At 36.8% G+C, this 27,697-nt stretch overlaps 1 protein-coding gene across 7 annotated transcripts in view; it reads right to left on the reverse strand.

Moving 5' to 3' along the window:
* Nucleotides 1–27,697, reverse strand: part of TCF12 (transcription factor 12) — a 396,768-nt gene that overhangs the window by 101,619 nt on the left and 267,452 nt on the right. For all 7 annotated transcript variants that reach the window (XM_059056243.2, XM_059056242.2, XM_059056246.2 and 4 more), the window contains one exon: nt 22,366–22,430. In XM_059056243.2, the coding sequence (XP_058912226.1) occupies nt 22,366–22,430 (65 nt within the window). The remainder of the gene's footprint in view (nt 1–22,365; nt 22,431–27,697) is intronic.

The raw sequence follows: 27,697 nt of genomic DNA on the forward strand, positions 1-27,697 counted from the left end.
CATTCCTGACTCCAACAATCCTCCATCACCATCGAATAATCTACTCCTGAAAAGGTGTTGGTATGGGGAACCACTTGACTTCTGAAATTTTTAAGTTCAATATTCAATTCTGACATAATCTCTTCTTGAAGTATCATCACTCCCCTACTACTTATTGCACCTGTAAAACATAAATAGAAACCTCAATTAAACAGACCTGAGAGACCAGAAGGGAGAGCTCTCACCACCTGTGACAATAACAGAGTCCAGAAGGAAGAAGAAAGACTCCTCTTCTTTCCTGACAAGGACTCAGTCAATGAAAAGGCATGAACTCTTTCTTGATTACTTCAGCCCTCCCAATTTCCTTTTCGCCCTCTATAAAAGCGTTCTCCTTTCCTTGCTGTGGGAGACTTGCATATGGCTCACCACGGTTACAGACCTTGAATTGTAATTCTTTGCTGATCCCAAATAAACCCATCTTTGTTGGACAAATATCTGGTACTCTTATCAACATTTTGGTGGCCCATAGGGAGACCAGAGAAGACCCCCAATGACTCTGGGGCTGGTAAACAAACAGGTGTGGTACTCACAATTGAGTCCATTTTGCTCACTGATTTTCTTGCTGACCCTGAGATATGAAGGTATGTCTTTCTCCTGGATCCATGCTCTTACTCTCTTTGTGTTTGAAGGTCTCCAGGCTTTATTTGGGATCTATTTTAAGGTTTCACCTTTCTGGTTAAGGCCTTGCTCTGTATGTGAATACTTGTTTGGCATGCCAGTCTGATTTTGAGAACAGACTGGCTCAACTAAAGCTGGCTGAGAAGCTGTCCACCCATTCCTTTGGTAACAGGGACTGCTTCACTGAAACCGCTTCAGTTGAGCCACTGGCCCATTCCTATGAAAGAGGGGCTGTTCTCTAGAAACTTGTTGAAAAATCTTTGGCCCTGTTCCTCTAGGACAAAGCTGTTTCCTTCAAACTGGATGATATAAGCTTGCTGGTTGTTCTTTGAACTGAGCTGTTTGGGCAGTCTGAAGAATTATTCTTTTACTCTAGAGAAAAACCTCTGAGGAATGGGGTCCAAGTTATTTAAGTATTTTGAGGGCATCCCCTCTTACAGGAACTCAGGCTGATTTTATGTTTAAGAACCTTCCTCGGGCATATTTTAAACTAAATGGACCAACGTGACCAAAGGCAATTTAGAATATCAATGGCCATTATGGGGAACATTTGAAATTCCCAACTTTAATTTCCTTTAAATTGAATTTGACTACAACCGCTCAAAAATTTTGAGAACTGAGGTGAATACCTATTTTAATCGGTATTTTGAGGCTTCCCAATGTTATCAGGAGTCTGAAATTGCCTCTCTGCAAAATAAGATTTTAGGGTAAGATTTCTCTTGATGAACTCCCTTTTTTCTCTGAAACTCTCCCTACTCCCTTTTCTTCTGAACTTGTCAGAACCTGTCCCTTTAAAATTAAGGCTTCTGAGGATCCAGAGGCTAAACCCTTAATTTCCTATATTCCCTGGACCAAAGCTGAACTGGGAGCCATAGTCAAATATTTTTCCAAAGTAACTAAAGATCCTCACAGATTTGCTGAAAAATTTAATATAGTCATTCAAACTTATCAACCTGGTTTCTCTAATTATATCAACTAGTTTATATACTTGTCAGTGAAGGCCAGACCCAGTACTGAAAACTGCTAATTGGGAAAGTCCTGAAAGGTCTCTAGAATTACAACCGGGAGACCAGCCCACTAACTTATTATATGATCAGGCTCAGTCAATCACTAGGTGACTTCATCAAGCAATTCCTGGGGCTTTTCCAAATCCTGTTGATTGGAACAAATTCAGACTTGCACACAAAAATCTGATGAATCTGTTCATGACTATTACAATCGACTTCAAATTGTTTTTAAAGAAAATTCTGGTTTTCCTTCATATGTTGATTCCACCTGAGGAGCTTTTAACTCTATGTTTATTAATGGGCTGAACCGGGACCTTCCCCTTCTAGTAAAAAGGACCAGGATGGAATGGGAAACTATGTCCACTCCAGATTTAGGTAATCTGGTAAACCGGCTCTCTCACACTCTAGAGCAGTCACCTAAAAGGAAGATGAACAAAATTCTTAATCCTCAACTCCAGCAAATGAAAGTTCCTAAACAAAGTAAAAACCCTCCTAGTTTTTGTTATTATTACAAAAAGCCAGGACTTTGAAAAAGAGACTGTTATAAATTTAAGTGCTTTAGGCACCTTTAGCTCTCTAACTAGCCTTTCCAACATCCTGCCAATTCTCAGTAGTAGGGGCTCTGAGGAACTACAGGCGCTCTTCCCAATTCTCCCTCTTAATCATCTTGGAGGAATGTTTCTCCAGATTTGGGATGAATCTCTTCCAGTCCTAACTGACACTAGAGCCACAGTCTTAGTGCTCAACTCCACGACTATAAAGCAGCCCATGCCTCGGAGTACTGAAACAGTTCAAATACTGAGGATCTCTAGTGAAGCTCAAGAGTTCCTGTCTTGGGCTTCCCTGGTGGCGCAGTGGTTGAGAGTCTGCCTGCCGATGCAGGGGACACAGGTTTGTGCCCCGGTCCGGGAAGATCCCACATGCCGCGGAGCAGCTGGGTCCGTGAGCCATGGCTGCTGAGCCTGCTCGTCCGGAGCCCGTGCTCCGCAATGGGAGAGGCCACAACAGTGAGAGGCCCGAGTACCACAAAAAATAAATAAATAAATAAATAAAGAGTTCCTGTCTCTGAACCTATTCCCTTCTGTTTAGGCCCAACGGGCTGAATTATATGCTCTTACGTGGGCTTGTACTTTAGCCAAGGATAAAGTTTGACAATATTTACACTGATAGTAGATATGCTTCTCAGAGTAGCTCATGATTTTCAAGTGTTGAGGAAGCAACATGGCTTTCTTACTTTCAGCAGAAATAAAATTAAAATTTTTAAAAATTTAAATAAAATTTAAAATTATTACATGTAATACTTTTACCTGCCACTTTAGCTATTATTAAGATTAGTGGGCATTCTAAACTTGACTTGCTGGAGGCTGAGGGAAATCACTTTGCTGGTATTTCCAAAAGAAATGCTGCCCTCAAAGGCACCAGCAGCAGCCAAATCTCTGTCATGGTCCAAAGGGATACTCCCCCAAAAGATAACTCAGAAAAACTGGCTAGAGGAACCCAAAAATTGGTGTCAGAAAAGGAAAAACAAGATTAGAAATTCAATAATTGTTGGTTTGATAAAACAGAGAAAGCTCTGGTTTAGACCAAATAACAACCCAGTCCAAGCGAAGAGTCTAAAATTCCCACTCCTTACCACTGTATATGCTTTAAACTACTGGTCTGACAAAATGATAACATTCATGAATCAATATTGCTGGGGAAATTAAAACATGTATAAAACCATATAGATGAATATCAATAGTAATTTCTGGTCTCCAACCTCAGATGGATCATCAACACCTCCTGAAAAGCTTTTTACTTGTCACTAAAGAGCTCATGGAATTAGAAGAAAACTTCAATAAGGTCTGTTATTTCAATCAAACAACAGATGCTCTAATCCCTCTAGTATAAAAATTCCAGTAAAGTGAATGTCTAGCTTCTACTCAAACAGCCACCAAGAGGGAAGTCACTATTTACCAAGGCTGAATATTCCATCCTCTATACTAGGAGAATATTCCTTCTTATACTACATTAAAATCAGAATTGCTTAACTCCTACATATTGTCCAAAGTTTTAACCTTAAAAGTTACAGAACAACCCAAATTATGCTTCAAATATTTGAAGATGCTTCTCATGTTACTGGTGTCCTCCCTTCTTAAAACTAAATAGCCCTCTGTCCTTCAATCATTCTCTATATGCTAGAGTTGCAAGTTACTTTACTATTTTCAAATAGTAAAATGTATTTCTAACAGGCTATTATGTCTGTTTAGAAATACATTTGCTCAGAATGGTATACAAAACCAGTTTCCTGGCTCTAAATGGTGTGTTCTAATAATTTAGCCTAAAGCTAAGGTCTCCATCATTAGGTTTGTTGTTATGTAAAGAAATATCCCAACTGCTGTTTAAAACAACTAGCTTTAATTAATCATCCTGGGGAAACATCAGGTTAGTGTAGGATTGGCTGCATATGAAAACCCTGATTCTCTTAGTTGTCAGAAACACATATCTGCGTTGGAAAAAAATCATGCTTTGATGGAATACTATGCATTATCTGGAGTAGGGTAAGTTCAGTTAAGGGCCAGATAGAAAACACTTAAGCTTTGTGGGCCATATGGTCTCTTTGTAACTACTCAACTCCATTTTTGTAGCAAGAAAGAAGCCATAGCTAATATATAAATGAATGAACATGGCTATGTTCTAATAAAATCATTCAAGGGATTGAGATATTTGGCTGGTAGCCATAAATTGCTGACCCCTGTTCTAGAGCATACCTTTCTAGGTCACCTGATTCTCATTCTATGGTAGCTATTTTACAACTCTCTAAATTGTAGATAACTAGTAGCAATGAAAAATATTTCTTATATGTACATCTGAAAAGAAATTCTGTCCAGTAAAGGGATGAAAGACCTTTCCCCACCCTCAATACCTCTACCACCCTGCTCCAAAGGAAAAAGAAAAACATTTTGCCTCTCTGTTTGAATATTAATTTCCATAATTTTGATCTATGAATGTATCTGTTTTTGGATTCTCCATTGAACTGGTTCTAACACCTTACAGATTTCTTCACTGATGAGATACAATCTATACACATGTTCATTTTTATAGCTATGGGTCATGATTTTATTTTTTTAAAATTATCTCAACACCGGCAATGTGTTGTTGTTATATAATAAGATCTGTCTAAACTACCTATCCCACTATTCTTGATATGTAGAGCAATACCATTTCAAATAGTTTCCTTGTCACCAGTTTATAAATTCTCTTGCAAATCATAAACTAAAGCTTAACTTTTCTAAGAAACATCTGTATTTTATATCATGCCTCGTGTCCAATCCCAAACCTTTACAGGATAAAATATAAACTCTTTGTTTAGGTACCCAAGCATCATCCTTACAGTTCACACATCTCACACTGTTTCCTTAGATGAATATTCCATTCAAGCCAAGTTAAAATGCTACTATTCCTAGAATACACATTCACTTCTTTTTCATTCCAAATACATTCATTCAAAAGGTGCTCATTGTGGTAACCGGGATGCGGGGTGGGGTGGGAGGGAGGTTCAAGAGGGAGGGGATATATGTATACATGCAGATGATTCACTTTGTTGTACAGCAGAAACTAACACAACATTGTAAAGCAACTATACTCCAATCTTTTTTATCTTTAAAAAGGTATTCATTGATAGCTTCTATTTGTCAGGCACAGAGTGAGGTGCTGGAAATACAACAAACAAGCAGCTGCTGATGGTGCCTTCACAAAGCTGATACTTTTGGTGGGAAAAAATTAAGGAAGAAGCAGTAAGATGTGCTGAATATTACTGCTTCTATTTTATTAGTCATATGTTCTCTTTCCCCAAGATGTTCTCCTGTCTACTCTGTCAAATTTTACCCATCCTCCAAGATCTCAGTGTTCTGTACTCCCTTTGCAAAATCATCTCTGTATCAAAATCGCATTCATTTCTCTCTCTTCTGAGTTCTAACTTACATTTGTGCTACTTGAGATTTAATATGGATCACCTTATCACTTCAGTTAATTTTCTATGTGTACACAGTTGGTCTTCCCAAGTAGAATGTAAGCTTCCTGAAGACTAACACTAATTCTTTTATTCTGTTGCCTGGCCCAGTTCCTTATACATAACAAAATAAGCAAATACTTATTGATAAGATTCTTCATCTTTTAAGCAAGTTTTGTAATGTGTGAAGTTTTTTTGTTTGGACATATTTTTACCCAGTGAGAAAAAAGCATGAGAAAAAAGATGAAGCATTTAAATTGTAAGTGAACTTGGTCTGCTTAAAACAGAAGTGGCAACAAATTTCTGTGAATTGGAAATGCTATACTTTCTAAGGGTACAATAGTCCATAGAGAATAAGGGATTCTTTTTATTAAAAATAAAATAAAACACACTAAGATTGCAAAATCTGGTTAATAAAATGTTAAAATACAATGAATACATTATGTTGTGGGATACAGATCTGTGTAATACGTCCTATTAAATCAGTGTAAACTCATTATTTGATTAAAAGTCGGTTTGAAATAAAGTAAATCATCTGAAAATACTTCTTAAGGAATTTATTTTAAATTTATAGAAATTTGTGGCCTTGAACCAAGATGGCGGAGTAGAAGGACATGCTCTCACTCCCTCTTGTGAGAGCACCAGAATCACAACTAGCTGCTGGACAATCATCCACACAAAGACACTGGAACTCACCAAAAAAGATACCCCACACCTAAAGACAGAGAAGCCACAATGAGACGGTAGGAGGGGCACAATCACAGTAAAATCAAATTCCATAACTGCTGGGTGGGTGACTCACAGACTGAAGAACACTTATACCACACAAGTCCACCCAATGGAGTGAAGGTTCTAAGCCCCACATCAGGCTTCCTAACCTGGGGGTCTGGCAACGGGAGAAGGAATTCCTAGAGAATCAGACTTTGAATCTCACTTGCAGGACTTCGACAGGACTGGGGGAAACAGAGACTCCACTCTTGGAGGGCACACACAAAGTAGTGTGCGCATCGGGACCCAGGGGAAGGAGCACTGACCCCAGGGAAGATTGAACCAGACCTACCTGCTAGTGTTGGAGGGTCTCCTACAGAGGCGGGAGGTGGCTGTGTCTCACTACGGGGACAAGGACACTGGCAGCAGAAGTTCTGGGAAGTACCCCTTGGCGTGAGCCCTCCCAGAGTCCACCATTAGCCCCACCAAAGAGCCCAGGTAGGCTCCAGTGTTGGGTTGCCTCAGGGCAAACAACCAACAGGGAGGGAACCCAGCCTCACCCATCAGCAGACAAGCAGATTAAAGTTTTACTAAGCTCTGCCCACCAGAGCAACAGTCAGCTCTACCCACCACCAGAACCTCCCATCAGGAAACTTGCACAAGCCTCTTAGATAGCCTCATCCACCAGAGGGCAGACAGCAGAAGCAAGAAGAACTACAATCCTGCAGCCTGTGGAACAAAAACCACATACACAGAAAGACAGACAAGATGAAAAGGCAGAGGGCTATGAACAGATGAAGGAACAAGATAAAACCCCAGAAAAACAACAAAATGAAGTGGAGATAGGCAACATTCCAGAAAAACAATTCAGAATAATGATAGTGAAGATGATTCAGGATCTCGGAAAAAGAGTGGAGTCAAAGATCGAGAAGATGCAAGAAATGTTTAACAAAGACCTAGAAGAATTAAAGAACAAACAAACAGATGAACAATAAAATAACTGAAATGAAAACTACACTAGAAGGAATCAATAGCAGAATAACTGAGGCAGAAGAACGGATAAGTGACCTGGAAGACAGAATGGTGTAATTCACTGCCGGCGAACAGAATAAAGAGAAAAGAATGAAAAGAAATGAAGACATCCTAAGAGACCAGTGGGACATTAAACACAACATTTGCATTGTAGGGGTCCTAGAAGGAGAAGAGAGAGAGAAAGGACCCGAGAAAATATTTGAAGAGATTATAGTGAAAAATTCCCTAACATGGGAAAGGAAATAGCCACCCAAGTCCAGGAAGCGCAGACAGTCCCATACAGGATAAACTCAAAGAGAAACACGCCGAGACACACAGTAATCAAACTGGCAAAAGTTAAAGACAAAGAAAAATTATTGATAGCAGCAAGGGAAAAACAACAAATAACACACAAGGGAACTGCCATGAGGTTAACAGCTGATTTCTCAGCTGAAACTCTACAGGCCAGAAGGGGGTGGCATGATATACTTAAAGTGATGAAAGGGAAGAACCTACAACGAAGATTACTCTAACCGGCAAGGATCTCATTCAGATATGATGGAGAAATCAAAAGCTTTACAGATAGGCAAAAGGTAGGAGAATTCAGCACCACCAAACCGGCTCTAAAACAAATGCTAAAGGAACTTCTCTAAGTGGGAAACACAAGAGAAGAAAAGGACCTACAAAAACAAACCAAAACAATTAAGAAAATGGTCATAGGAACATACATATGGATAATTACCTTAAACGTGAATAGATTAAATGCTCCAACCAAAAGACACAGACTCCCTGAATGGATACAAAAACAAAACCCATGTATATGCTATCTACAAGAGACCCACTTCAGACCTAGGGACACATACGGACTGAAAGTGAGGGGATGGAAAAAGATATTCTATGCAAATGGAAATCAAACAAAAGCTGGAGTAGCAATACTCATATCAGATAAAATATATTTTAAAATATAGAATGTTACAAGAGACAAGAAAGGACACTACGTAACGATCAAGGCATCAATCCAAGAAGAAGATATAACAATTATAAATATATATGCACCCAACATAGGAGCACCTCAATACATAAGGCAACTGGTAACAGCTATAAAAAGGGATATTGACAGTAACACAATAAGTGGGGAACTTTAACACCACACTTACACCAATGTACAGATCATCCAAAATGCACATAAATAAGGAAACAGAAGCTTTACATGACACAACAGACCAGACAGATTTAATTGATATTTATAGGACATTCCACCAAAACCCAGCAGATTACACTTTCTTCTCAAGTGTGCACTGAACATTCTCCAGGGTAGATCACATCTTGGGTCACAAATCAAGCCTCAGTAAATTTAAGAAAACTGAAATCATATCAAGCATCTTTTCTGACCACAACTCTATGAGATTAGAAATGAATTACAGTGAAAAAAATGTAAAAAACACAAATACGTGGAGGCTAAACAATGCACTACTTAATAACCAAGAGATCACTGAAGAAATAAAAGAGGAAATCAAAAAATGCCTAGAGACCAAGGACAATGAAAACAAGATGATCCAAAACGTATGGGATGCAGCAAAAGCAGTTCTAAGAGGGAAGTTTATAGCTTTACAAGCCTACCTCAAGGAACAAGAATATTCTCAAATAAACAATCTAACCTTACACCTAAAGGAACTAGAGAAAGAAGAACAAACAAAACCCAAAGTTAGCAGAAGGAAAGAAATCATAAAGATCAGAGCAGAAATAAATGAAATCGAAAAAAAGAAAACAACAGCAAAGATCAATAAAACTGGAGGCTGGTTCTTTGAGAAGATAATCAGCCAGACTCCTCAAGAAAGAGGGAGAGGACTCAAATCAATAAAATTAGAAATGAAAAAGAAGTTACAACAGATACTGCAGAAATACAAAGCATCCTAAGAGACTACTACAAGCAACTCTATGCCAATAAAATGGACAACCTGGAAGAAATGGACAAATTCTTAGAAAGGTATAACCTTCCAAGACTGAACCAGGAAGAAATAGAAAATATGAACAGACCAATCACAAGTAATGAAATTGAAACTGTGATTAAAAATCTTCCAACAAACAGAAGTCCAGGACCAGATGGCTAAACAGGTGAATTCTATCAGTTTTAGAGAAGAGCTAACACCCATCCTTCTCAAACTCAAACTCGTTCTATGAGGCCACCATCACCCTGATACCAAAATCAGACAAAGATACTACAAAAAAAGAAAATTATGGACCAATATCACTGATGAATATAGATGCAAAAATCCTCAACAAAATACTAGCAAACAGAATCCAACAACACATTGAAAGGATCAAACACTATGATCAAGTGGGATTTATCCCAGGGATGCAAGGATTCTTCAATATATACAAATCCATCAATGTGATACACCATATTAACAAACTGAAGAATAAAAATCATACGATCATCTCAACAGATACAGAAAAAGCTTCTGACAAAATTCAACACCCATTTATGATAAAAACTCTCCAGAAAGTGGGCATAGAGGGAACCTACCTCAATATAATAAAGGCCATATGTGACAAACCCACAGCAAACATCATTCTCAATGGTAAAAACAAAGCATTTCCTCTAAGATCAGGAACAAGACAAGGATGTCCACTTTCACCACTATTATTCAACATAGTTTTGGAAGTCCTAGCCACGGCAATCAGAGAAGAAAAAGAAATAAAAGGAATCCAGATTGGAAAAGAAGAAGTAGAATTGTTACTGTTTGCAGATGACATGATGCTATACATAGAGAATCCTAAAGATGCCACCAGAAAACTACTAGAGCTAATCAGTGAATTTGGTAAAGTTGCAGGATACAAAATTAATACACAGAAATCTCTTGCATTCCTATACACTAATGATGAAAAATCTGAAAGAGAAATTAAGGAAACACTCCCATTTACCACTGCAACAAAAAGAACAAAATACCTAGGAATAAACCTACCTAGGGAGACAAAAGACCTGTATGCAGAGAACTATAAGACACTGATACCAACAGATGGAGAGATATACCATGTTCTTGGATTGGAAGAATCAATATTGTGAAAATGACTATACTACCCAAAGCAATCTACAGATTCAATGCAATCCCTATCAAATTACCAATGGTATTTTTTACAGAACTAGAACAAAAAAACTTAAAATTTGTATGGAGACACAAAAGACCCCAAATAGCCAAAGCAGTCTTGAGGGAAAAAAACGGAGCTGGAGATATCAGACTTCCTGACTTCAAACTATACTACAAAGCTACAGTAAGCAAGACAGGGCTTCCCTGGTGGCACAGTGGTTGACAGTCCGCCTGTCGATGCAGGGGACGCGGGTTCGTGCCTCGGTTCGGGAAGATCCCACGTGCCGTGGAGCGGCTGGGCCCATGAGCCATGGCCACTGAGCCTGTGTGTCCGGAGCCTGTGCTCTGCAACGGGAGAGGCCACAACAGTGAGAGGCCCGTGTACCACAAAAAACCCCCCAAACAAACAAACAAACAAAAAACCAAAAAAACCCCAAAAAGCAAGACAATATGGTACTGGCTCAAAACCAGAAACACAGGTCAATGGAACAAGACAGAAAGTGCAGAGATAAACCCACACACCTAGGGTCAACTAATCTATGACAAAGGAGGCAAGGATATACAATGGAGAAAAGACAGTCTCTTCAATAAGTGGTGCTAGGAAAACTGGACAGCTACATGTAAAAGAATGAAATTACAACATTCCCTAACACCATACACAAAAATAAACTCAAAACGAATTAGAGGCCTAAATGTAAGACCACACACTATAAAACTCTTAGAGGAAAACATAGGAAGAACTCTCTTTGACATAAATCACAGCAAGATCTTTTTTGATCCACCTCCTAGAGTAATGGAAATAAAAACAAAAATAAACAAATGGGACCTAATGAAACTTCAAAGCTTTTGCATAGCAAAGGAAACCATAAACAAGATGAAAAGACAACCCTCAGAATGGGAGAAAATATTTGCAAAAGAATCAACAGATAAAGAATTAATCTCCAAAATATATAAACAGCTCATGCAGCTCAATATTAAAAAAACAAACAAGCCTATCCAAAATGGGCAGAAGACATAAATAGACATCTTTCCAAAGAACACATACAGATGGCCAAGAGGCACATGAAAAGCTGCTCAACATCACCAATTATTAGAGAAATGCAACCCAAAACTATAATGAGGTATCACCTCACACCAGTTAAAATGGGCATCATCAGAAAATCTACAAACAACAAACGCTGGAGAGGGTGTGGAGAAAAGGGAACCCTCTTGCACTGTTGGTGGGAATGTAAATTGATACAGCCACTATGGAGAACAGTATGGAGGTTCCTTAAAAGACTAAAAATAGAATTACCATATGATCCAGCAATTCCACTACTGGGCATATACCCAGAGAAAACCATAATTCAAAAAGACACATGCACCCCAATGTTCATTGCAGCACTATTTACAATAGCCAGATCATGGAAGCAACCTAAATGCCCATTGACAGACGAATGGATGAAGAAGATGTGGTACATATATACAATGGAATATTACTCAGCCATAAAAAGGAATGAAATTGGGTCATTTGATGAGACATGGATGGATTTAGAGACTGTCATACAGAGTGAAGTAAGTCAGAAAGAGAAAAACAAGTATCGTATATTAACGCATATATGTGGAACCTAGAAAAATGGTATAGATGAACTGGCTTGCAGGGCAGAAACTGAGACACAGACGTAGAGAACAAACGTATGGACACCAAGGGAGGAAAGCGGCAGTGGGTGGTGGTGGTGTGATGAATTGGGCGATTGGGATTGACATGTATAACTGATGTGTATAAAACTGATGACTAATAAGAACCTGCTATATAAAAAAATAAAATAAAATTAAAATAAATTAAAAAAAATAAATTTATAGAAATTTGTAATAGAACTACATCAAACCAAACTATATGTAGAGATTAAACAATTGGGGATATTGAAATAATTTAAATTGCATTAAAAATTCCATCTTAACAACTTAAAAACTTAATTTTAAGAGCAAATGAATGATGGAGTTCAGGATACACCTCCCCCAAACAGGGTATCTCAGCATACTGAATATTTTAAGCTGAGGAGTTTGGGAAACTGACAGAACAAGGAAGGTCACTCTGACGCCCTCCACTCCCACCTCAGCCCTTCTTCGTTGAAACACGCTATCCTCATGTGAGATGTGCTTTTCCTATACCCAGAGGAAAGGAGCATTCTTATGTCCAAAGAAAAAGGGATGTCAAGAAGAATCCTAACAAATAGGCCTTACTAAGTTTCCCCCAGTTTATAATTACCTCATACTTTTTAATCTATATCATATTCATCCATAATGCCTACTCTTCATCAAACTTAGCATGAAAGTACATAGGTTTGTTTCTTTTGGTCTTCATTTCCTGATGAAAACTTCTGTGTCATGCAAAACTTTTATTAAATGAATATGTAAGCTTTTCTCCTGTGAATCTGTCTTTGTCAGTTTGTTTTTCAGATCCAACCAGGAACCCTAAGAGGGTTGAAGAAAACTTTCCTCCTCTACAGAATTAAGACTTTTTAATATACTTATGGATATCTCAGGTTAGGTAATTTTTCCACTGGTTTCATCCTTTAGGGTTTTCTCTAAGTATGCTGTCAGAAATTACCCCATCAAGTAACTGTTCAACCTCTAAAATTGTTAGTTGTTACTGGCTAAGGAAACCTGTCCTCCTCTACAGAATTAAGACTTTTTAATATACTTATGGATATCTCAGGCTAGATAATTATTCCACTGGTTTCATCCTTTAGGGTTTTCTCTAAGTATGCTGTCAGAAATTACCCCATCAAGTAACTGTTCAACCTCTAAAATTGTTAGTTGTTACTGGCTAAGGAAACCTGTCCTCCTTAAGAGAAAAGAATTACTGGGTGGGTGGGGGGGGGAGGAAGAAAGAAGGAAAAAGAAAGAGAAGTAGCTACATCATGGGTATCTTTTATGTAACAGCTTGTAGTGATGTTACCAACTAGAAATGATCCTATTCTTGAAATTATCATAGAATTACAAGTCTAGAAGGGACTGGAAATTTGTTCATCAACTGCACTTAACCTTGTCACAAAGAGAAAAATTGGAGAAGCCTTGGGTAACCTTATAGATTTGTAGGAGTTCTTTTTACATCCTGGATACTAGTACTTTGTCAGATGTATGTTTTGCAAATAATGACTCCCAGATTGTGGCTTGTCTACTCTTTTTTTTTAAACCTATGCTTTTTAATAAGCAGAAGTCTAATTTTGATTAAGTCTAATTTATCATATTTTTCTTTTGTAGTTTTTTTCTTTCTGTATTCTGTGTAAGAAACCTTTGCTTACCCCCTAATTGAAGAGAGATTCTCCTATGTTTTCTTCTTAAAGCTTTGTAGTTTTAGCTTTTACATTTAGGTCTAGGATCCATCTTGAATAACTTCTGCTTTCAGTGTAAGAGAAGGACTAACATTCATAATTTTCCATATGAATATCCATTTGTTACTGCACTTTTTATTAAGAATCTTTCCTTTCCCCATTGGAATACTTTGACACACACTGTTGAAAATCAAATGAACTGCATAAATGTGGGTGTACTTCTGGGCTCTATTCTATACCAGTGTCATATTTCTCAATCACACCAGTACCATGCTGTTTAATTACAACAGCTTTATACTATGTCTTATGTTACAGTCAGGTAGCATAAATTCTCCAACTTTGCTCTTCACTTCTCAAGACTGCTTTGGTATTCCAGATCATTTGTTTTTCTAAAGAAATTTAAAAATTAGCTTGTAAATTCCTATACAAACACAAAGAATCTTGGTAGGGTTATAATTGGGATTGCATTTAATCTACGGATCAATTTGGGAAGAACTGATATTTTAAGAATATTGTCTTCCTGTTCATGAACATGGTACATCTTTGCATTTGCTGAGGTCTTTTAAAATTTCCCAAGCAAACTGTTTGCTTAGCAGTTCTCAGTGGTCTTGCATGTCTTCTAACATTTACTCTTAAGTATTTAAATAAAGTTTCTTAGATGCTACTATATAAATGACTTTTCTTTTCATTTAATTTTTCAAAAAACTAAACTGTTCTTTACATACAATAAAATGTTCAGATCTTAAGTGTATCACTTAATCAGTTTTGATGAATGCGTATTAAGACACAAGACATTTCTGTCATCTCAGAAATGAGTTACCTTCACAGTAGAACACTTCTCCCAGTGGCAACCACTGATTTGATTTTTATCAACACAAGGGAGTTTTGCCTATTATAGCTGTTCACATAAATGGAGTCACACCGTAGTTTTGAGATTTGGCCTCTTCCACTCAGCATAACATTATTGAGATCATTAGATCATTCCATTTTATTGCAGAATAGCATTCAATGTATGAACATAACACAGGTCATTTATCCACTCTCCTGCTGATGAATATCTGGGATGTTTCCAGTTTTAGGCTATAATGAATAAAGATGCTATGAACATTTTCAATGAAAGCTTTTGGTGAACAATGTTTTCATTTTTCTTGGATAAACACCTGGAAGTAAACCTGTGGAGTCATGGAGTAGATGAATATTTAACTTTATAAGAAATTGCCAAACAGTTTTCCAAAGTCATTGTACCATTTTACAGTCCAACTAGCAATTTTAACTTTAGCTATTTTGAACAAGGTCCTAATGTATAGCACAGGGAACTATATTCAATATCCTGTGATAAACCATAATGGCAAAGAATATAAAAAAAGAATGTCTCTGTGTATAACTGAGTCACTTTGCTGTACAGCAGAGATTGCCAAAACATGGTAAATCAACTCTACTTCAATTTTAAAAATATAAAACAAATTTTTAGCTATTCTGGTAGGTGTGTGCTCTCACGTCATTGTGGTTCTAATTTTCATGTATCTGACAATTAACAATGTGGAGCATTTTATTTTTTTTGGTGGTACGCGGGCCTCTCACTGTTGTGGCCTCTCCTGTTGTGGAGCAGAGGCTCCGGACACGCAGGCTCAGTGGTCATGGCTCACAGGTCCAGCTGTTCTGCGGCATGTGGGATCTTCCCAGACCGGGGCACGAACCCGTGTCCTCTGCATCGGCAGGTGGATTCTCAACCACTGCGCCACCAGGGAAGCCTGCATGTATCTTGAATTATAGTTTGGTCCAGGTACATGCCCAGGAGTAGGGCTGCTGAATCATATGGTAATTCTATTTTTAGTTTTCTGAGGAACCTCCATACTGTTTTCCATAGTGGCTATACCAACTTACATTCCCACCAACAGTATAGGAGGGTTCCCTTTTCTCCACACCCTCTCCAGCATTTGTTATTTGCAGACTTTAAAAATATTTATTTCTTTATTTAGGCTGCACCGGGTCTTAGTTGCAGCACACAGGATCTTTGTCCCCTGCATTGGCACCCGTGTCCCCTGCATTGGCAGGCGGATTCTCAACCACTGCGCCACCAGGGAAGCCCAGCATGCAACTTCTTAGTTGCAGCATGTGGACTCTTAGCTGCGGCATGAGAACTCTTAGTTGCAGCATGCATGTGGGATGTAGTTCCCCAAAACTGGGCTCCCTGCATTGGGAGTGCAGAGTCTTACCCACTGGACCACCAGGGAAGCCCCTGTGGACTTTTTAATGATGGCCATTCTGACTGGTGTGAGGTGGTACCTCATTGTAGTTTTGATTTGCATTTCTCTAATAATTAGTGAATATTGAGCATCTTTTCATGTGCCTACTGGCCATCTCTATGTCTTCTTTGGAGAAATGTCTATTAAGGTCTTCTGTCCATTTTTCGATTGGGTTGTTTGTTTTTTTGCTGAGTTGTATGAGCTGTTTGTATATTTTGGAGATTAAGCTCTTGTCTGTCTCATCATTTGCTAATATTTTCTCCCATTCTGTAGGTTGTCTTTTCTTTTTTTAATGGTTTCTTCTGCTGTGCAACAGCTTGTAAGTTTGATTAGGTCCCATTTTAAACAATACTGTTTTGATAATTTCAATTTCTAATTGTTCACTGCTAGTATATAGAAATAGAATTGACTTTTTGAGATTGCCTATGTAAACCAGTGACATAGCTAAAAGTACTTATTAGTTCTAGAAGTGTTCTTGATGATTCCTTAGGACTTCTCATGTACACAGACATATCATCTGCCAATTTAGCTGAATTTATTCCTTTCCTATTTTATGCCTTTTTTCCTCTTGCCTTATTACACTGGCTAGGACATAAAATTCAGGTAATGAGAGTGGAAATTCTTACCTTGTTCCTAATATTAGAGGGAAAACATTTAGTCTTTCACCTTTAAGCATGCAATTACACTTAAAAGCTATAGATCTTTCATGCAAGTCTTTTTATCAAATTGAGGAAGCTGCTTTCTATGCTGAGTTTGTTGAGAGGTTTTATCATGGATATTTGATTTTGTTGAATACTTCTTCTACATCTTTGAAAATGTTTTTCTTCTTAAGTCTGTTAATGTGTTGAACTACACTGGCTGATTTTCAACAATTAAGCCAAGCTTTCACTTTTGGTACAAACCACATGTGCATTTTGAGGATCAGGGTGTTGCTCACCTTGTAAAATGAGTTGCAAAGTGTTCCCTCCTCCTCTATTTTCTAAAATAGTTTACATAAGATTGGTATTATTTTCCCCCATAAGCATTTAAAAGAATTCACCAATGAAACCATATGACAGTCAAGCTTTCTTTGTGAAAAAGCTTTTGAAATGAATTTGCTTGTATTAATAGATACAGAGCTATTCAAACTCTTTCATCTTGTCCCCTTTTGGTAAGTAATATTCAAGAAATTTGCTTATTTCACCAAAGTTGTCAAATTTATTAAGTTATTCCCAACACTTCACAGAGCTATTCAAACTCTTTCATCTTATCCCCTTTTGGTATGTAATATTCAAGAAATTTGCTTATTTCACCAAAGTTGTCAAATTTATTAAGTTATTCCCAACACTTCCTTATTATTCTTTTAATGTATATATGATTTACAGTGATAACCTTTCTTCTATTTCAGATATTGGTAATTGGTGTTCTTTACCCTCCTTCTCTCTCCCCTTTTGTTTTAATTAGTCTAGCTAGGACTTATTAATTTTATGGGTCTTTCCAAATAATCAAATTCTGGGTTTGTTAGCTTTTTCTATTATTTGTGTAATATTACACTGATTCCTGCTCTTATTTGTACTGCTTTCTCCCTTCCACTTATTTTGTGCTTCTTTTTCTAGTTTCATAGGATAGAACCTCAGGTCATGTACTGTAGATCTTCTTTTTTAATACAAGCATTTAGAGCTACACATTTTCTCCAAGGCACTGCTTTAATTGCACCAACAAATTTTGCTATATCATATTTCATTATAAGTTAGTTAGAAATATTTTCTAAATTCCCTTCTGATTTCTTTTCAAAACTATGGGTTATTTAAATATGCCCATGTCTAAATGAAACAGTCCTTTCATTTCCAAATATTCGGTGTTTTTCTAGGTAACTCACTGACTTCTAATTTAATTCGTTTGTGGTCAGAAAAAATACTTTGTATGATTTAAAACCTTTTCAGTTTATTGACACTGATTTAAAGATGAGCACATTGTTCAATCCTGTTGAGTGTAACATGTACCGTTGAAAGGGATTTATATCTTCAGTTGTTGGGAATAGAATTTTGTAAGTATCAGTTAGGTCATGGTAGTTTATATGGTTCATTTAGTTCTTTTGTGTTTATTTAATTTTTGTCTAGTTATTCTGTCAACTGCTAAGAGAGGTATTCAGATCTTCAACTGTGACTGCGGATTTCTCTCTCTCTTTAATTATACCGATTTTTGTTTCATTTATTTTGAAGCTCTGTTATTAGGTGTATACACATTTATAATAGTTTTATCTTCCTTATGTATTGACTTTTATCATTATCAAATGTCTGTATATAATGAGATTGATTGTAATGGAAAAAGAGGATGGTAAAGAAGCAAATGGTATGGGTAAATTTCCAAGTAACAGTTAACTGAGTTTTTAAAGTTAACTGTTATTGTTTTCAAGGGTATAATATCTTAACTCTGATGAAAATTAAGTCCCTTGGGGAAAAACAAGACCCTGCCTCTTCTAGGCTGAAGACTTTGAGAAAAACTTACACAAATGTGAATAAACACTTGTTTAAGAGGCAGCAATGACAAACTGTCATAATCATAAAAGGATTTTTTACTTCATGGTGACAGTTATTAAAGTATTATACCTATTGGAGTTTATATTTGGACAGTTAATATTATTCTTATTTTTTTAGAATTAATTTTTATTGGAGTATAATTGATTTACAGTATTGTATTAGTTTCTGCTGTACAGCAAAGTGAATCACTTATACATATACATATACCTACTCATTTTTAGATTATTTTCCCATATAGGGCATTACAGTACCGAATACAGACCCCTGTGCTATACAGTAGGTCCTTATTAGTTATCTATTTTATATATAGTAGTGCGTATACGTCAACCCAACCTCCCAATTTATCCCTCCCCCCATACCTATTGTTACTGAAGATGGTGGCTTCTATGCTCTGTGTTGAACCAAAAAAAATTCAATTGCAGAATGATCTATCAATGTTTCCAGTAACACTGCTACACCAGTTTCCTTTTAATGGCTCATCAGTTATGCCATTGCCGTGAAGGTAATATGAGGAGACTCATTTAGCAACATATTATTACATCATCTTAACATGAAGTAAGGCCCATCAAGCATTATTAAATTAGCCTGAATTTTGCAGTATGTCAGCAGCATTTTATGTACATTAATAGCAGAGTTAAATGTTCCTTGGGGGATTCTGTTGAAGAAAAATGATTTCAAAGTGGTGTTTGGATATAATTTTGTAGTCACTATTTATATATTCTTCTATTATCATTGTGTGGTTAAGATTATTATGTTGCTTGTGAATAGGTAAGATAAAATGGCAGCCAATTATTAATTGTTTTGGTGTATTTTTTTTCTTCTCTGACCCATTATAATAAATACAGTTTGGAATACAGGTTTTTCTTTGAATGGAGTGATACATCTTTTTAAACTCTTGAATTTCCTGGATTTACTACTTAGGCCTCAGATCAGCTGGTGTGAACCATCATAACTTCTCCTGGCAACTACAGCATAGCCAGAGCTAAGTAACAGTAATAAATAGCAAAGCCATTGTTCCTTTCACAGTAAGGAATACTTTCACTTGTTTTAAGAGCCCTCTGGTCTTCATTGATGTTATTTATCCTTGTTGCAGTATAATCTTCTCTCATCTGTGCTGAATTTTGGGCTTTCTCTTTGGGGCTCATGCATTGCTTCCAAGAATTCTTCAAAAACAAATCTTTCCCTGACTTGAATACCTAAAAATCTTCTTGTATACAGGAATATTGTTATTTTATATTTCATACATTCCTGTAACCTTTTTCTCTTTTCCTTAGGCCTGCCTGATCTCTCCAACATGTGATAAATAATTAAAAAGCAATCTTACAGTTTCTTCTTTTTTAATACTCCATATGTGCTTGTATTTGGAGTATACAGAGGGACTGGGTTTCTCAAAGCATAATTCCAGTCAATGTGAATTAAAATCACCTGGGGTACTTGTTAAAAATAGAAATTCTCAGGCCCCTCCTTGATCAAACAAATTAAAATGAGAGGGAAGTAAGGGATTCTTACCTGCAGTATAATTACATCAAGGCTAAAAACATCAAGCATGAGTTTAGAAGGTTTACCACTTGCTAGATGTACAGCACTGAGCAAATTACTGATACCTCTGGAGAACACTCATTTTCTAACCTGAAAAATGGGTGCTGTTAAAAGGAGTGAATGTGGGAGTTCCCTGGTGGCCTACTGGTTAGGATTCCGGGCTTGGGAATCCTGGGTTCAATCCCTGGTTGGAGAACTAATATCCCATGGGCTGTGGGTATGGCCAAAAAAAAAGGAGGGTGGGCACATTAAATGTGTATTCAATGCCTGGCTTAGTTAGTGCTCAGTAAATGATAACAATTATTATTAGAATGCTATGCATCTAGGTTTGAATAAATGTTTTGATATGAGAATTAAATCTGGTATAAACACATATTAATCACTGGTAAAAACTGTTAAGATTCATCTTTTCAAAATTGGAGAATTACATACATGGAGCTTATCACTGATTCTAACTAAATAGCAACACCTTTGCCAAGGGAGTATAAAAAATGTTAAGTGAAAACTCATTAATTAATATAAACATTAAAATAATTTAACAGCTGCAGCTGTAATTTCAAAGACCTTACAATAGTTTTTTTTCTCAAGTTCAGCAGTTGTGTTAACATTAGGCCAGTGGTTCTCAATCTTTTTGGTTTCTTAAAAATAATATTAAAGACTCAGAATAGCTTTTTTTGGTGGGTTATATGAATTGAAACATTTAAAAACATGCATTCATTTTGTAAAATACTTTCCCTTTCAAGTGTACATACAGTTTAGCCTTCAGAGACTTACAAAGTATGTGGGAAAAAATTGCTAATTCTATTTTTCAAATGAAGAAGTCAACACAGAGATGGGGTTTAAGGTTAAATGACTTGTCTTAGAACCACAGGTCTCTCAGAGATGGGATTTGAACCTAGGTATTCTGATTCTGAAAGCCATAATTATGGGATAGGTGTATTAAATGAAGTAATACTGTTAATATGACAGTTAAGTGCCTATGTCTAAAATTAGGGTGGGTCTCATGAAAGGCATGCAGACAGCAGAAAACTAATTTAATATATTCTGCCTTTCCTTTGTATGCTTTTTGGCTTGATACTGATGGGAATCTGGCAAACTGAGTGTTTAGATTCTCAGTGTAAAGATGTGGGGAAAGAAGCAGAGAAAATGGCCATTAGTACAAATGCAACACGCTAAGGAATATGCAAGAGGTGAAAGAAAGATTCCAAGTCAAAGAGACTGTAGAAAGCTCAAAAAATTGGATGTAGATTTGCAAGCAGCACTTTGCAAGAAACCGCCCTCAACAGGAAACCCCTTGTGTCCTGTCACTTTAGCCAAGCTATATTGTAACTACCCTTAAACCAGGCACTCGCCATGGTCTGGTCATCTCTGGCCCAAGCAGTTTTCAGATCTTTTGATGACACAATACCTTGCCTAACCTGTTGGTTCTTCCCATAGATCAAAGAAGAAATGAAGAATAAGTAATTAACAGATGACCAGACCTCTCCCCTAGTTTCCCCGTTAGTAATCTCATGAACAAACTGTGTGAACAAACTTGTGAACAAGACAGCATCTAAAGAAAGATCACAAGAAGTCAACAAGACTACATGCAGTTGGGGATGGCAATGACTCTGATCCCTTATCTCAATGATTAACTGAGATTACTTCCTCCTTTTTCCCCTTTAAAAACTGTCTTGGCTGAGCAGAATCTCCGGAGTTGGTTTTGGGGGGACACAAGTCTGCCTTCTCCCCAGACTGCCAGCTGTCTGATTAAAAGCAATCTTCCTTTCTACCAACACCTGCCCCTCAGGTATTGATTTTCAAGCAGCAAGCAGCCAGACCTGAGTTTGGTAACAGGTTGAAATTAAAGTACTTCCAACATTAGTAAGTTTAACATAGGATGGTCAAGCTACACAGAGCTATTTTATGTTCTTCTTGTACTCTATCAGCAACATTGTTCTTTTCATGAGGAAATAAACAAACCTCATTTTCAGAAATAAGCATTTTGGAAGAGGGTAGGAAGCTAACTGCTACTTTGCCGCCAGTTAAAATGGAGGTGAGTTATGAAATTCTTTGATGATAGAGAAAGACAATCTGGTGAACTGTGGAAGGGAAACCATTTTAAGCAGAGGAGCAGAAAAAAAGAAAATATGTTTAACTACTAAAAACCTACCACATTTAGTCAAAAATTAAATGCACAAATAATGGTGAAATAAATTGGATAAATTTCTACCTCCTCTGTTAAAGTCTTTATCTATGTGTTAAAAAATTATCTCACTGCTTTTGTTATTTATTAACTTACTTGACAGCCTGGTAATCCAGTATCTCTGCTGTACAGGGAAAATGAGCCTCTCTCTGACGTTTTTCCTGTAAAACAAAGAAAATAGCTCCATATAAAAATCCTCATTTACTGACACACAGTCAGTTCAACTTCTAGACCATTCACGGAAGTACAGAGAACAAACGAGAAACAAGAAGACAAAAATCCATTAAATAAGACTTAAAAAGCTTACTACCGTTCCAGTCATGTGAAATAATGAAAAAAAAACTCAAAAGAATGGATATCTATAGAGCCGATAGTCTGATTCATACGCCCACAAGTGAGAATGTTTTCCCATATTTGCTTCAGATTGAACACTCTCCCCTTTCCTTCTCTCTCTGAGAAACTGAAACAGTAAAGATACAGTTCACATCTCACCCCAGACCACAAGGTAACCACTGTCATAAAACTGGTATATGATTCCCATGTATATTTTGAAACTTTTAGTACATATTCATGTATTCAAACAATATACATTACTATTTGTGTTTAATACATTTAAACAGATGGGATTACATGGTATATATCCTGAGATATATGTTAAAAGTAAACACCTAGTTCATTCATTTTTTACTGCTATAAAATGTCCCATTATTCAAATAAAACCACAGTTGATCTATTCTCCTACTGAAAATTAGAAAAACAGTTTCTGCGTTTCTTTCTAGTTATCATGGATAATGCTTAAACAAATATCCTTGCATGTCCTATACACACATAATAGTTTCTCCAGGATAGACACAAAGAAGTGGAACTGCTGGGTTAAACAATGCACACTTTCAACTTCATAAGTATTACCTTTCTCTGAAGTTGTCATGCCAATTTATACTCTTCCCCAAAATGTATAAGAATTCCTGTTGAGATTATATTTACAGTTCAAAAGCTGATGGCTAAGTATCAGAAATGGTATAGGCCAGCTCTAGAGGGAGAGCAGGTGTCTCACAGTGCTGACAATTGACAGCAGTGTTCTTACTCCTTTGCTTTTCAATACACATGAGTTTAAGTAAGTTCAGTAAAGCCAACTTTCAAACAGTATATAGGTTTAAACTAAACAGTCTTTCACAAATAGACATGTTGCCTAAAAAGATTTCTGCAAGGATCACAGTTTGATGTTAATATCAAAGATAGAGATACAAGTAAAAATGACAATGGCAGAGCTAATTCTTTTTCTTCATTTCAGGGTAAAAAAAAAACACAATAATTAAATCTGACAAGTTATCCAAAATATTTTAAATTACTGAGGCTATATGAAGTCACTGTAATTGTATACTATACACTGAGATATCAGCTTGTGATTATATAAAAATGTACAGTTTATTAATTTAAAAAGCTGCACACATAGATGGGATGCTCAAAATTGTTACTGACAGGATGCATAATTTAAAAAAACTTAGAGACATATGTACTAATATTCTATCATTTTCATTGATGTATGCACCCCACTGATGTATTCAACTGGCCAATTGATGTAGAAATCTTACAACTCTGAACTTGGCATCTACCGAACCTTTAGATATACAAAATAATTCTTGTAATAACAAAGCTAGTTATTAGAAAACACTTTAATAATTGAGTATAATTTCTGAGCCCGTTAGGATATTATAACAAATGTGTTAACAAGCAGTTACTGTCTGTTCCTGATGAAGCACCTATTTCAGGTGAAGCAATGCCAACACATAAAAGTGCTGATTTATGAGAACAGATTAATTAATATGGTCTAGTTGCCTCACATTATCACCACCAAGTAGTATGTTCTACGTAAAGAATTTTAACTTGCAAAATATACATATGAAATTAAAAAGAAAAACATTTCTAACTCTTTAAATATATCCTTCACAAGTAAGACTGCTAATAAAAGTCAAGGTGATATCTCACAGTTTTAGATTCTACACTTCAACTCTTGGAATGTGGCTTCACAAAATCCTTAAAGGATTATGCATTTGCAATTCTGACACACACCCCTCCCTGCCAGACCAAGAATATGGAAGAGACTGAAGGGATATGCCAACACACCATAACAGGCAGACTGATCACTGGGAAAAAATAAAGAACAGCCCACATCTATGTTTTGCAGGCAGTACTTTATTAATCAACTATATTAAACAAGTTTATGAGATGTTAAAAATCATTCTCAGTATATGTCTTTAATTTTAAGAAAATGTTGCCTTTAAAGACAAATCATGGAGCTTCCCTGGTGGCGCAGTGGTTAAGAACCTGCCTGCCAATGGAGGGGACACGGGTTCGAGCCCTGGTCTGGGAAGATCCCACACGCCGCGGAGCAACTCAGCCTGTGCACCACAACTACTGAGCCTGTGCACCACAACTACTGAAGCCCGTGTGCCTAGAGCAAGTGCTCTGCAACAAGAGAAGCCACTGCAATGAGAAGCCTGCACACCACAATGAAGAGCAGCCCCCGCTCACCACAACTAGAGAAAGCCCGCATGCAACAACAAAGACCCAATGCAGCCAAAAATAAAATGAAATAAAATAAATAAATTTATGAAAAGAAAAAACAACAAATCATGTCTCATACACTTGGCAGGACAGAATTGGGAGACAGTAATATTTTAAACCAATACCATAAAGTTTAAAAAAAAAGATTATGCCAATGAGTTGTCATTCACAATACACTATCAACTTATTAATAGTTGAAATACTCACCAAATCCTTTTTACCTTGTAAATTCTTCCTGAAACGTTACCTCAAACAACCAGTAAAGACTTGAAACTACGCAATAACTGTTATACTTTCACTCAAATATACTAGTAAGGAATCTTTTTTCTTTTTTTAAAATTGTTGAGGTGGAAAAGGGAACAGAGTGAGAGATCAATATTAGGTCTGTTTTTAAATAAAGTACAGATTTCAAATACAATCTTAATTTAAGTATCTGTGTGGAGGCTACCCATCAGATAGACTGTTTAAGAAAATGTCAAGTTTTAAAACTTACTTCCTGTGCCTATTAAAATTTCTAAACTTCTTCTTCTTTTCACAGAGGATATTCAAACCAGAGAGAATGAAAACTCATTTAATATAAGCTCAAAATATTTCAAAGTAGGGATTCCCTGGTGGCGCAGTGGTTGAGAGTCCGCCTGCTGATGCAGGGGACACGGGTTCGTGCCCCGGTCTGGGAGGATTCCACATGCCACGGAGCAGCTGGGCCAGTGAGCCGTGGTCACTGACCCTGCGCGTCTGGAGCCTGCTCCGCAACGGGGAGGCCACAACAGTGAGAGGCCCGCGTACCACACACAAAAAAAGAAAACAAAAAACTTCAAAGTAAAAGTTCCTTCTGAAAGGGAAAATTGGTAGCTTGTTTTTAAAATGACAATGAACCTAATTCAAATGAGATTCCAAAATGCAAATACATTTTTATTTCACCTTTAATTTGTTAGGAACTATTTATTTCTTAGGGACTTAGAAGTCTGGGTACTCCTGAAATATAATAATGCATCCTCAGTCTGAGATTTAAAAGACAATAATCTTTAATTCCTTCAAAATTACTTTTCACAAGAACCCTTTTCATGAATTAAAATGAATCCTATGTCTTAATTTAATCTTAGGTGTTTGACAAATAAGAAAAACTTCTGACTACTGTATTATGGGATTACTACTTTTACATAAATATTATACATAAATTACAGTATGTGGATAATTTTAACAGTAAACATCAGCTGAATACAATTTAACAACGATTAGTAACTTAAATGTATATCTAATTTCCCTTGAAACACCTATGAAAAAATATTATAAAAAGTTTACTGGGACATTCTAGCAGAGGGGTTTTATTTGTGTGTGGGCGTGTATGCATCCTGGGCCTCTTTGGCAGTCTTCACAATAATGTTTTTAAACATATAAAGCAAAATATGTAGTATTGTAAAGTAAACTGGTATGTTATTAAAATGTTAAAGAAATTTGCTGTGTAGTAATATATGTGCCTTTTTTTTTTTTTTTTTTTTTTTTTTTTTGTGGTACGCGGGCCTCTCACTGTTGTGGCCTCTCCCGTTGTGGGCCACAGGCTCCAGACGCGCAGGCTTAGTGCCATGGCTCACGGGCCCAGCCGCTCCACGGCATGTGGGATCTTCCTGGACCGGGGCACGAACCCGTGTCCCCTGCATCGGCAGGCAGACTCTCAACCACTGCACCACCAGGGAAGCCCATGTGCCTTTTAATTAACACATTAAATAATAAGATCTAGAACCAGGCCTATTAACAATGGTAATTTCAAATCATAAATGACAGTTTAAAGATATCTGCAACAACTATATTATGCTATAAGAATATCTGTTCTATTAGTGACAAAAATCATAGACACTATCAGGACTGTTTTGCTACCCTCATTCAAAATTGAAGGAAAGGCTAAATTTTACTTGGAGACTGGAAAAATAAAAATGACAATTTTTTCCCAGTCCAAGTTCACTGATTTTCCTTCCATTCTGGGAGTCTCTGGACTCCACCCTAAGAACCTCAACACTAGGAGAAGAGCAACATGTATTGAAAGATATACATTTACATACATATTTGTATATCAAGCCAAACACGTATTTCAAAAATAAGTATTTTGCATGCAGAAGTATTTTAAGTACCTAGACTTACATGGTTTACATTAATCAGACTCAGTATTTTCTGACCCCAAACTGAGAAATGCTCAAGATACGACAGATGAGTTTGACTAATTTGGACAGGATTCATAACAATTGTTCAAGAAATAGCAAATTACTGATTCAAGAAATTATTTTACCCAGTTGTTTGTATAAGATGTATGAACTATTAGAGGCAGTCATTACTATAACAAATTTTCTTGGAATTAAAAAAAAGAATTCTAAGTTTTCTTGTTCTGTAGCAAAAACATACATGTCACAACAGTAAGTTGCAACTCTCCATTGCTTGCCTAAGCTCCAAAAATACAAACTAATGTTAATATTAGTCTATAAAAAACTCTTCAAAAGATAATTTTACCTACATTCTTTTGGCATAGGACACAATCAACAGTCAAGTTGAGGCTGAGGATTGACAGGCACAGTTCATTCCCATTCCTTGCCAACCCATTCCTCCCCAACCCAATCACAAATATCCAAGAGTTGACTAGATGGAAGAATCTGAGTTTGATAAATTCCATCAAACATTTATGGGTTAGTCAATCTGACAGATGGTGGGGTTATGAGATGAAGACCCAAGGCCTGTGCCCTTAATAGGTGTCAACAAGTAGAAAAGTTTATACCCTAACTTGGATGAAAAACAAGTTTCACAATTAAGGTCAGGCGTCCTGAGGTTCAGATCCAAAATGCACTGTGGGTGGTTCCGGAAGAGTGGATAGACAATT

Source organism: Kogia breviceps, chromosome 3 (assembly GCF_026419965.1).
Source record: "Kogia breviceps isolate mKogBre1 chromosome 3, mKogBre1 haplotype 1, whole genome shotgun sequence".
NCBI lineage: Eukaryota > Metazoa > Chordata > Mammalia > Artiodactyla > Physeteridae > Kogia > Kogia breviceps.